This window comes from Medicago sativa, chromosome 4 (genome assembly GCF_051527215.1).
Source record: "Medicago sativa cultivar Bolivia chromosome 4, Bolivia_mono, whole genome shotgun sequence".
Lineage (NCBI taxonomy): Eukaryota > Viridiplantae > Streptophyta > Magnoliopsida > Fabales > Fabaceae > Medicago > Medicago sativa.
This window is the reverse complement of record NC_140752.1, coordinates 87444159-87456568: the sequence shown is the minus strand read 5'-3', so window position 1 is coordinate 87456568 and position 12410 is coordinate 87444159. Positions and strand designations below refer to the sequence as shown.

Here is a 12410-nt window from a genome sequence, read left to right as displayed (position 1 = left end):
TAAAGCATATTGTGAATATGAAAAAAATACCTACGTGAGTTAACTCACGTAAGTGTTAATTTCTGCGTGAGTTAACTCACGCAGCGTGACTTAAGTCACGCAAGTGTAAAATTTAAGTCCCCTTTTTTTACACTTGCGCTAGTTAACTAGCGCAGGGGTATTTTCGGAATGGCTGCAGGGCGCGAGTGAAAAGTGCTGGGCGGAGAGCAGAAATCGAGATTGTGTATATACATACATATACATCGTCCATTCCAAGGTTTACGTAACAACTGTTAACAATGGGCCTTTGGTTGTAATTGGACTAAACTACCCTTAGCCCAATTACAACCAAAGGCCCATTACATATTGTCTAACATCTCCCCTCAAACTCACAATGCATTAACATGGAACATTGAGAGTTTGACAAACAAGAAATGCAAACTTATTCAATAATACATAAAATAAAATTCTAACATAGTAACCAACATAAAGAGAAGCACCGCCTTAATAGATGAACCAACAAAGAGATGAGCCAAATCAAACCAAGCCAATTTAAACCAAACAATTTTGATCCAAACCAAATTGAAGAACCGACAGTGAAGCAACCAAAACAGAAGAAACCGACACACAAAGAGGCAATCAGACAAAAGAAACCAAATAGGGAGAAAGAAGCAATCAAACAATCCAATAGAGATAGACAATCAAAGAGAAGAAACAAATAGAGAGAGAGAGAGAAAGGAACAATCAAACAAAAGAAGCCAATGAGGGAGAATACCAATCAAACAAAGAAGAATCAAAAGGGGGAAGAAACCAATCAGAAGAATCAAAAGGGGGAAGAAACCAATTAGAAGAATCAAAAGGGAGAGGAGCAACCAAACAGAAGAACCAAAAGGGAGAAAAGCAACCAAATAGAAGAAGCAAAAGGGAGAGGAGCAACCAAACAGAAGAACCAAAAGGGAGAAAGACAATCAATCAAAGAAGCAATAAGGGGAAACAATTAATCATTAATCAGAAGAAGAAAGAAACAAAGAGAGGAAGACAATCAAAAAAGAGACAATTAAAGAGAAGAATCATTAAACCTCTTCCAATACATAAAGTCCTCAGGTCTACGGCATGTCCCAATCAGCCTCCTGAATTATGGATCCAAAGGAGGCAGACATAGCATGTGACTGAGTAGAGAGAAACTTTTGAAATTGCGCAACAAGATCAGCTGCTTGTGAAGTACCAACCATATAGGAGCAATAGGAGAAACAACATTGGATGATGGAGCCATAAAATTCGTTTTATTTGCCTTCAATAACTTTGGACATTGTGCTTTCCAATGACCTTTCTCCTTGCAAAATGCACATTCATCACTACCAATACCAGCCCTCCCCTGAGGTTTTCCTTTGTGAAAAGGAGCTGCAAAAACAGATGGAGGATTCGGGATAATTCCTTTTCCTTGATGCAAATCAGACTGAGACTTAAGCCTAGTTTCTTCTGCCAACAATTCACTAACCACTGAATCAACACTAGGAAGAGGATTACGATGCAAAATAGCTCCAAGGAGTCCCTCATAATCATCACGAAGAGCCATCAGAAGTTGTACCAGACGTTGTTCTTCTCTTTGGTCAGTGTACGCTTTGACACCTTTCAATTCAGATGATTCCATAAGAGCCAACCGATCCCACAAATTAGTCATGGTCGAATAGAATTCATGAACAGTCATATTATTCTGTTTAAGATCCCTAATATCACTCTCCAACTAATACCGTTTTGCAAAATTGGAATGCTCATACAAACGTTTCAAATGACCCCAAACCTCTTGAGCCGTATCAAATTTTGCCAGTTGTATACCAATTGACTGAGAAACAGAATTATTGATCCAAGTAATAATTTTTGAATTACTTTTATTCCATGTATTCAAAGCTTCTGCATACTTATCAACATCCTTTTTATCTGTAGGCTTAACATTAGTTCCATCAATATAATTCCACATATCTTTTCCTATCAGAAAATTTTTCATTACATAACTCCAATAAGAATAATTTTCACCATTGAGTTGGACACTAATAGATTGGAGAGAATCATCTTTATCACTAGCCATTGCAAACAAGGTTTGATAAAAACAAAATACTACTACTGAAGCACACTACAAAAGCACTTTGTAACTATGGCAAAAACAATTCCAATACGGCAACCTTAAATCGAACAAGATATTTTCTTCTCACCAATGCAATCCGAAAGCAAAAACAATAGAAGCAAACCTTAAAATACTAGAATAGAAGCAAACAAGATACTTTTCTTCTCACCTTAAAGACAAAACATTAACGTACCTTCACAATTCAAGATTTGATCCATAGAAACAAACCTTAAAGAAACAAACAGCATCTTTTGCGTTTCCCTATTTTTTTTCTTAACAACGGAAGCACAGCAACATCATTCAGAGGGAATCAACCATGCTCTTTGATACCATGTTAACAATGGAGAAATACGGCTAGGGTTTTCATAAGAATAGCAATTGATTCAATGAAGAAAGAGTAACAATAGAGTATAAAGACTAGACATTAAAAAAGGACTAAACTACCCTTAGCCCAATTACAACCAAAGGCCCATTACATATTGTCTAACAATACAATTCAAAATGAGCATAAGACTCTAACAAACTAAAATTTGTCGTTATCTAATATACAAGGGATGAGACTAAACTTAAGTACTCGTAAGTTGGAGAAAGCTTCAATGACTCAAATCTTGGACTTCACAAAATTGTTACGCACGAAAGAGATAGGCTTTTCATTAGATTGATTTTGGGTACTCTCTCTTTCTTACATTGAGATGCACTAATTTATGTAATAATTTAGGCATCATGGTGAGTGGTATATATCATGAATGATAAAACATTAGTTGCATCTCTATGTAAATTGCATCTGACAACCGTTGAAGGAAGAGAATGCATGGCTTATTGTTCCTACAACGTGGAAGTGTTAGTGGATCCTATTATCATTTTGTTTAAGTTGTTTATTTGTAGTAGAAAAGTATTATACGGTTTTTTCTTTTTTGTCTTGGATAGATTCTTTTTTAACAGCAAACAAGAAAATTTAACATGAAGTAGTGTTACCTCTCCGATGTTTATCTATTGACTATTCCCGTTTTAGGTTTAGGGTTAGTGGGATTGGGTGAAATCGCAAGGTAATGCAAACAAATCAAAAACAATGTATGATTAATGGTAGGTGTTTATGGGGATAGAGAGAGGGCAGAAGGAGGTGAAATCGATAGAAGGGGGAGGAGGAAGAGAAATATGGGTTTTATCCCGAAATTTTCTTATTTTCATTTTTTTTTATATATAAAATGTGAGATGGATTTGAAAAAATGAAAAAATAAATTAAGTTATAAAGCATGCCACAAGTTGCCTAGTCAGATGAGACCAGATTATTTTTTATGGAATCTTGGAATGACAAAGAGGAATTTAATAAAAACAAATTATGGGGTTTTTTCCGAAACTCGTCCAAATGACGGGAAAGCATTATTTAATCCATGTTTTTAAAACTAAGATGGACCGACCGAACATACTTGCAGAATCTTTAGTCAACAGAACCGGTAGAAAAATCGTGAAAACCGTTAAACCGGTCCTGGTTCTACCCGACCACCGGTCGGTCTACCTTGTTATTTTTTAACCACCAAAGTTACATTTTTTTCTTTTTTCTTTTTTTCTTTTTGGTCAAGATTATTTTTTTCTAGTTTGCAGCATTAAAATCTGTGACCCTCACATTAATTTTCTATTCAATGGCTATGATTCACGTTTACTTCATTTATGTATATGGATATAAACCGCAAATGTAATGTAATAATTCATAATAATTAATTGCTAAACTTGTGGATAGCTTACTATTTTAGTGCATACAACCATTGTTAATTTTCTCCTATTAACTATGGGATGTAATTTGCTATAAATTGAATCACCAAAAAGAAAATATTTGCTTTTAATTGAGACTACAACAGTTACGTTTAAATTGATCTGGTCAATGATGTTAAATACAGCTGAATTAATTTGGTCATTTATATCAATATTCCTATAATTATTAGACATGAATCATAATTTTTTTTCGCAAGCGGCATATTTGAGACGGAGCAAGGGTGGATGTAGACATTTGGTACATGTGATGCTAAAATTTTAAAGAAACAATAATGTAAACTATATTAAAATAAGAAATAACACTATTTGATACAATACATTACAATGAAAATCGTCTCCTATCCATTTGTTGAAAATGAGCTAAAATGACATCATTGCTAATTGTTAAAAGAACATCTCTTTCTATATAAGTTACAAGACGGTTATTTAACCACTGATCATCCATTTTGTCACATTCACAACTTTCATGGCTGAAAAAACACGTTCAACACTTGCAGTTGTTGCTGACAAGAGCAAAGCCAACTTCAAAAGTTTATAAATCATAGCATATGTGTTGCACTTATTTGTTTCCATAAGTTTTGCAAAAGGTTGTTGACTTGTTGTTCTTATTCTTAACATATTGTATTTTATTTATAAGCTGTAATAGTCATTTTGGTCCCTGAATATGTAAGGAGTGGCCAAAATAGTCCCTTAATGTGTCAAAATTTCAAAATAGTCCGTGATTGTGCACTTCGTTAGTCAAAATGGTCCCTGACATTAAAATACTTCGTTAATATTGTCATATTAGTACTTCAATATACTTACTTATTGTCACTTCATGGATTATTTTGACTAACAAATGCAAAATCAGATATTATTGTGACTACTCGTTACACATTTAGAGACCAAAATGATTATTACCCTTATTTATAATTAAAAAAAAAATAGGCAAGTTGGATGTGTGGCATTAGCCACACATAGCCTCTAAATAGATTCGTCCCTGAGACGGAGGGAGTATTATTTATTTAGTATCTAGTTCGAACGGTTCTACAACGGTTGGACGAGTTGAACCATGACCTGGATGTCACATCGGTTTAACCTTCGGTCCGATTTTAAAAACATTAGTTGTATATCTATATTTTTTTTTTTTTGGTGTTGTACATCTATATATACACACATACTTATGATATATAGAGCAAAATAGAAGAAGAAAAATAACCTCATCATAATTAAGAAGCAACATTCCATCACTCCCTTTGATATTCCTTCAATGGCCACATCAAAGCTGATTTCAGTTATGTTAATGTTAACCTTTGCTAACAACCATTGTTTTGATAAATGTGTTGATTGTAGGAGGGAAAAAAAACATGGTGTGTTGCTAGGAGTGGAGCAGGTACCCAACAACTGCTTGATGCTTTAAATTATGCATGTGGAGATGGAGGCGGCCTCTTGAAGTTTTGGATATGTCAAACTTTTTGGCAATGATGGTTTCCTCTTGAAGTTTGTTGGTCTATGTCAAGCTCTCAATAATGTTTTGGATAGCATGGGCAAGAAGGGCATTCCTGTTTCTGTTTGACTTGGATTATTGTCAAGTTTTGCATATGATATCCATTATTATATTTTTAATAGCAAAAATGCTATTTATCACGAGAAAGAAACTCAAGAATTTATCCCGACTGTGTATTTAACTCACCGCTTTATTTGTTGCTTTCCAAGTATGTTACAACCCTTCCTTGATTTGTGCCCATCCCTGATTTTTCATTGGTCAATTTATATTCTTGAACTGCTCGTGATAAAAAATGTCGCTATGTATAGCATAGCTGTTTTAATAGTTATGATGATTTGACATTATGTTTAATAACTCATGAATTGTAATAATTGTTCTTATTTGACTTGGATTATTGCCAAGTTTTGCATATGATATCCATTATTATATTTTTAATAGTTATGAAGATGGGAGCCCCTAATATGGACCTCTTTTATTAGGGTCCATCCATGGTCCTTACAAATTAACCTGCTATAGCAGGTAGTTTTTGTTCCTTCCCATTTTTAATTTTTTTTACGATCTCTTCCTTCTCACTTTACACAGTAAATTGAGAAAAAAAATGTAAAGGTTGTTGGGTTTGGTATTGTGTTGGAAACCACCGCCACTACCACTTAATTCCACAATTCACAACAACAAATTTACATGGCTGAATGTAAAATGAAAGAATAATCCAATTTCCAACAAATCTAACTCACTATTTTTTTCTACACCTTCAATTTCATCCTTCAAAGGCTGACGAAACACAACAACAACAACAAACAATGAATCACAGTTGACACAGCAACATCAACAAAAGTGTTCGTTGGATACTTCCAAAAGACGGTAACATCCTTGAAGCCGTTATCATTTTCGACAAGCTTATCAACAGATTCAAATGTCAAGACATCCTTGTTTGATCAATCATTACATTAACACCTAGTAAATTCATTCCCGATTCTTAATTTGATTTAATAGTGATAAGAAATGTAGCATTCAAGGAAGTATAGGCATGGAAGAAGACTTGCGAGGAACCAAGTGTGAACATCATTGGACACCAAAGCAGCCTTCTCTTCTGGGTGCTGGCCCACGAAGGTCTTCTACCATGGAAGAAGGATATGAAATGTGAAATGGAGTAAAGAAATAGAGGGGAAATGTAAAAGTGATTTGTGCAGCTTAAACCAGAAAGCAACAAAAGCTACCTATTATTGTAAGTAAGGACCAATGGGTGGACCATAATAAAAGAGGTCCATATTAGGGGCTCCCTATGAAGATTTGACATTATGTTTAATAACTCATGAAGAAGGGCATTCATCATTTACTATGTTTAGATTTATATGCTCCGGCTTCTAAATTGTAATTATGTTTACTTGGTGTGTGGACCAAAGATTTCAATGGGAAAAAAATCAAGTAAAAAAAACCGGTTCAGGCAAAAAAAAACCGGTTCGGGCAAAAAAACGGTTCATATGGAAAACCGGTTCAATCAAAAACGGTTCGGGTATCAAAAACCGGTTCATAACAAAATTCGGTTCAGGTACCATGAACCAGTACTGAACCGGACTGAATTGTATCAAACCATTTTTAAAAAAATCCAAATTGTTTGTGAAAGTAGATTTTTGATCCAAACTGTATCCATAAATCTAGTACGGATCAGTTTGGATTACCCATTTGCACACCCCTAGATGGAGCTGATTGCGGTCCTATTCAACCTGGTGGAAGTTGTTATAATCCAAACACACTTCAAAATCATGCTTCCTATGCTTTCAATAGCTTCCATCAAAAAGCCCGTGGCTCTTGTGATTTAGTTGGCAGTGCACATATTGTCTTCAATGATCCCAGTATGAATATCGATTCCCCATTTAATTATTTTTTTTGCTTACGTTGAATTATTGATTAAGGGTAATTTTAATTTGGACCACTTGAAGTATTGGTCCAACTTAGACCACTTTTATTTCACCATTAGATTTGTCTATGCACATAATACTATGATACATCCCCTGCACTTGATTTTTTCCTTTCTCTCTTCCAGTTTTCTCCACAGGAACCCATACACCAACCATGACCTCTCTCACTTCACAGTACAAGCAAGCGACTCTCACCGATAATATTTTGCAACTAAAATCACAAAGAGAACCCTATAGTAATACAACTAAAATCAATATTTATGCAAACAAATTTCGCTTAATTAACACAAACCTTCCACAAACAAAACACATAAATTGAAGGAACATTTTCTTAAAGAAATTATAACTGTGAGGTAAAATTGTAGCAATAAACTATCTTGGAAATCATGTTGATGATTGTTGTTAATTAAGTGAAGCAATATGATTTCTTTTTGACAGAAAGTGAAGCAATATGGTAAATATCGAGTATTGGGGATTTGGAAAGAGAAGGTGGATGAACCTAAGATCGAGTGGATAAAAATTATTTTACCAAAGATAAGTTAAATATAATATCAAAAAACATATGTTTTGATTTATATGGTTTAATATAGAAATGATGATTGACCCTTTATAAATTCACTCTTTTTCTTATTCTGTATCATCATTCATCAATTTCTCGCAAGCAACAGTGCGATGGTCGGAACTCGAAACACGACAGAGGAGGGTTGAGGGTCGCTAGCTTGTATTGCGTGAAGTGAGAGAGATGGTGGTTGGTGTATGGGTTCCTGGAGAAAACTGGAAGAGAAAAGGGGGGAAAATCAAGTGCAGGTGGTGGATCGTGCATAGATAAATCTAATGGTGGGAAATTGTGGTCCAAATTGGACCTATACTTCTATGGGTGCAAACTAAACGGACTCATTGATTAATTATGTTGTGGATCAATATTTGATCTCACCTTTCTCTTTTTTCAATTTTTGTATATATAGGCTATGGAAATTGTGTATACCCATCTTCTTGAAGGTATGGCCTTAAATCATCTTCAATATGTTGATAATTTTCTTGTCCTAGACATTTTATTAAGGTAACTATTTGGTAACGCTCTTTGATTTTTGTTTTGATGTTTAATCAGTATTGATGGAGGAGCATATACATAGGTCACAACTGCTTAAATAAATGAACAAGTCTTCCAACATGAATGATAGATCGAAGGCATGCATGACATAACCACAATAAAGAAAAATATGAGTTATTGATTTTCACTCTCTCACAATGTATACATTTGGTTATATGTATGTTAATCATCGGCATTATAAAATAAAAATTATAATTATTTGGCATGGCTAGTCGTGGGAAGAAGTGCATGTTAAAATGTGAAGGGTGTATATGCAATTACACAATTTAACGTACCAAATAAAAATAGTACTTTTTTTTTTATGAAAAATATAAAAAAAAAATATAAGAGGGAATAAATTGAATTAAATAAAATCTTGTATAAGCTAATGGTATTGCAACATTTATGAAACATAGTACATTTTGCAAAGGGGACAAATAAATTGAGCTATTTGAATTAAATTTGAGCCCTATAGATCAAGAATCTCATCATCATGATCATTAAAGGCCTTTGCTAATACCCTAGCTGTGCACTTACCTAGATAACCTTATCCACCAATGCTTAACTTGTTCATAACCTTACTCATACATTGGAGGGTATAAGAGTTATAAACAACAAAAAGCTCCCTTTAACTTGTGACAAAACTGCAATTAGTCTCCCTCAAGATCATACACATGCTAAGAGATAATGGAGAGAATGAGAAGAGAGGAAAAGTAAAGTAAAAACCATGTGGCTAGTTCCTTTGAAGGTGCTCTAGAATTGTCATTGAATGGAGAGCTCAATCCTGGAGATAAGCCACCAAAGATTGGTGCTGAAGTGGCAGGTGATGACATGTTTGTGTTGGTCATTGGAACTGATGTGGTTGGTGTATTTGGTCCTCCAGCACCACTAAAAACATTACAATAAATCAAATAGTTAGTTACCCTTGATCCTTTACTCCTTGCTATTTAAGGATCAATATAAAATGGTAAGGTAAAACTGAGAATGAAGAAAATGATGCTAGTAAAGTATTGAACTTTTATTGTAGTGCAATAACCATGTAGGTATGTGACCCCATGACACATGATTTTGCCAGGGCATAATATATCAAAGGCATCAAACACATTACAAGCAATGATTCAATCACAACCAAAATCTTTTATATGATCCCTTGTTGCGCTACAACAAGCATGCTTGTCTTATGGCTTTGTCTTTCAAAGGATGCAAGAATTCACATGTATTTTACATTCCAACATGAGACAATTAATGTTCTAAACTGAAAAGGCAACAAGATAGGACCTCTTTACAAAGATTTTATTTTTCATAAGCTTTTGAACACCTTCCACTAAGAAATGTTCATTATAGACCTGATAGCTAATGGACCCAAAATGTACATGGAGGGTGTGGGTGCGGAAACCTTTTCAAGCACATTAATCTAATCTAATTAAACATAAAAATCATATAAACATTAATTAAATTTTATATTGCTTTATAAAAAAATAAGAAAAATAAAAGTGAATGTTTGATTTCTCTTTTGAGGGGGGAAAAATTGATTCTAAAAACATAAATAAATTTTCAGTTTTTGCCACATTAATCTAATTTACGGTTTTTGCCTCTACAATTAGTTTATAAAATCAATTCTTGTCACCCCATAACCTAATAAACACTATGGTCGTTTATTTTTTTGGGTTATCAGCATCGCTCAATTTAGTACACTCTCTAGTCTCTACTTATCCGTCCAAAAAGTAAAGTTCCTTTGGGTAATGAGTAATAACTCTTCAAAACGAAGTTTGTATTTCTACAGTAAACAATTACCAAGATTGAAGCTTCCTGCAGTAGTAATTTTCTCTATTTATATACCAAAATAGTGAAAGATTTATAGACTAGCTGCTCTTGCTCATATACAAAAGTGTACGTAGGAAAGGATGGGTCAATGTTGAGAGAGATGACAACTGAACAAAAGGTTGGCATGACATTTTCACATAAATTATTACCCATTGCTCAGTCACTTTAGCACTGTAAAAGTAAATGTCGTACGATCAAGGTGAACCTAAGCCGTTAGATGGAGTGAGACTCATCCCAACGGTCTAATTACAAAGGTACAGGAAAGTAAGGCATGAGCCACAGGGTGTCAGTCAAATAGTACGACCAAATTGTGCAACCCAAGATTAATTTTGAAAATTTGAACAACAACGAGACATAAGGAATACTATGACCTAAACAAATAAGTGCACAAATAATGGTAATGGATTTTCTCCATTTAATTATTTTCTCTTAATTGTGACCTCAAATGCTTGACATGTCACGTTAATCGTATTTGGTAAGCCATTAAGATCAGACAGAGGAAAAGTCACCAAAGTGAAAAGGAAAACAAATAAATAAAAAAATTGAGTTGCTTCAGAGAATAAAATCCATTTACTTCAATATCAAGGAACGTAGTTTCACTTTCGCCCACTCAAATGAAATCTAATTGTGCTATAAAAAAAACATAAGAAACTACTTATAGTTTACACTATCCTATACTATACTATAATATAATATTTACATAATATATGTTAATTTAAGAAAAATTACATACCTTGTAGAAGAAGGGTACATGCAAGATCCATAACCTGCACACACCCACATAAAATGAGTAAGACCAATAGACAAATAAATAAATAAAATGCATAAGGAATGAAAGGAAAGAATGGTTGATTACTTGGATCGGATTGAGCAATGGTGGCAGTGCCAGAAAATTCACAAGAACCAGGGGCTCTAGCTCTTTTTTGATAGTAACTATTGAATGCATAAGAAGCATGTGCTTGAATGGTATTAGGAAGAAAACAAAGTCCATCTGGTTGAAGAGGAAGACAATCAGCACCTGCTCCACATGCATAATCCAATGCTGTTTGTAATGCATTAAAGCTTGCATCACTCCTCACCACACACCAACTTGCACTACCACCTTGACCATTCACATTCATCATTTTCATTGTAATGGTTAACAATGATAACAAGAGTACAGAAACTGGCTTTGATGATGATGCCATTGAAGAATGTTGTTATATTAAGGTATTGTTTTGCTTTGGTAAAGGAAGAGAGAGAGTGTGAAAGAAAGAAGAAGAGAAGTGTTCAGAAGAAAAGAGAGAAAATATTATATAGTCAGTGTGGTGTAGAGGTGAAAATGAAATGAGATGAGAATAGAAGCAGCTTTCGCTTTCTTTTTGGCTTCTCTTTTTCTTTTTCAGTATAAATAGCAAAAATGAATCTAAATAAATCAATCAAGAAGAAAATAGAGAGAGCCAAACCTAATAGCTCAAATTATAGCTGCTGATTGGGACTCAAATCAAAAAATACCGTGAATATATATCGAGATAACAAAAATTTGATACATGGATGTGTCAAATCCACATGTTAAATTTCCAATATGTAACCAACAAAATGAAATATAAAATTGAGGAAAATCAATTTCTTTTTTTTTTTTTTTTTTCATGTTTCCTCCACTTGTGTTGTATTACAAAATCAAGGGGTATTTTCATTTGAGGTTTAAGTTTGGTTTGTCATATTGTAAGAGTTTAATCTATTAGACTAGATCCATCAAATAAAATACACATTTATTGTGACACACACACACCCCACGCACAAAAGTTTGTATAGTGTATGGTTGAATTGAACGTAAATTTAACAAAATAACCTTAAACCAGGTGATTTTGGTGAAATACGGCTAGTGTGATTTCACATAAAATAAAGAGAACAAAGAGACGTATTGCCATTGCTTCAAGAGAACCACATTCACCAAACCAACATGTAAAACCCAAAACAGGTGGCTTGGCTACTCTTTTGGTGACTTACAAACAAATTACGTTACGCAGTATCCATCATGGATATGATACTTGCTTTTCTGCTTCTAGTTTAAGTTACTAATAAAATTAACGTTTAATAACTCTTACTATCATTATAAATAAGTTGAAACACGAATGTTAACAATTGATGTGCCCAAAAATTTATGGATTGTTACGAATGACGTGAAAAATTAGATTAGATTGGAAAATCAATCCTTGTTCTTTATTGACGGACGACCAA

The 12410-nt window shown here is 33.9% G+C and overlaps 1 protein-coding gene across 1 annotated transcript; it reads right to left on the bottom strand.

Annotated features, from left to right (window-relative positions):
• Positions 1–8725: 8725 nt before the first annotated feature.
• On the bottom strand, positions 8726–11875 carry LOC146933262 (PLASMODESMATA CALLOSE-BINDING PROTEIN 1-like). Its single transcript, XM_085705012.1, has 3 exons — positions 11047–11875; positions 10924–10957; positions 8726–9254 (listed from the first exon to the last, which is right to left on the bottom strand). Exons 1-3 carry the CDS (start codon positions 11375–11377, stop codon positions 9044–9046), a joined length of 576 nt encoding a protein of 191 aa, XP_085561138.1. The 5' UTR covers positions 11378–11875; the 3' UTR covers positions 8726–9043.
• Positions 11876–12410: the final 535 nt, after the last annotated feature.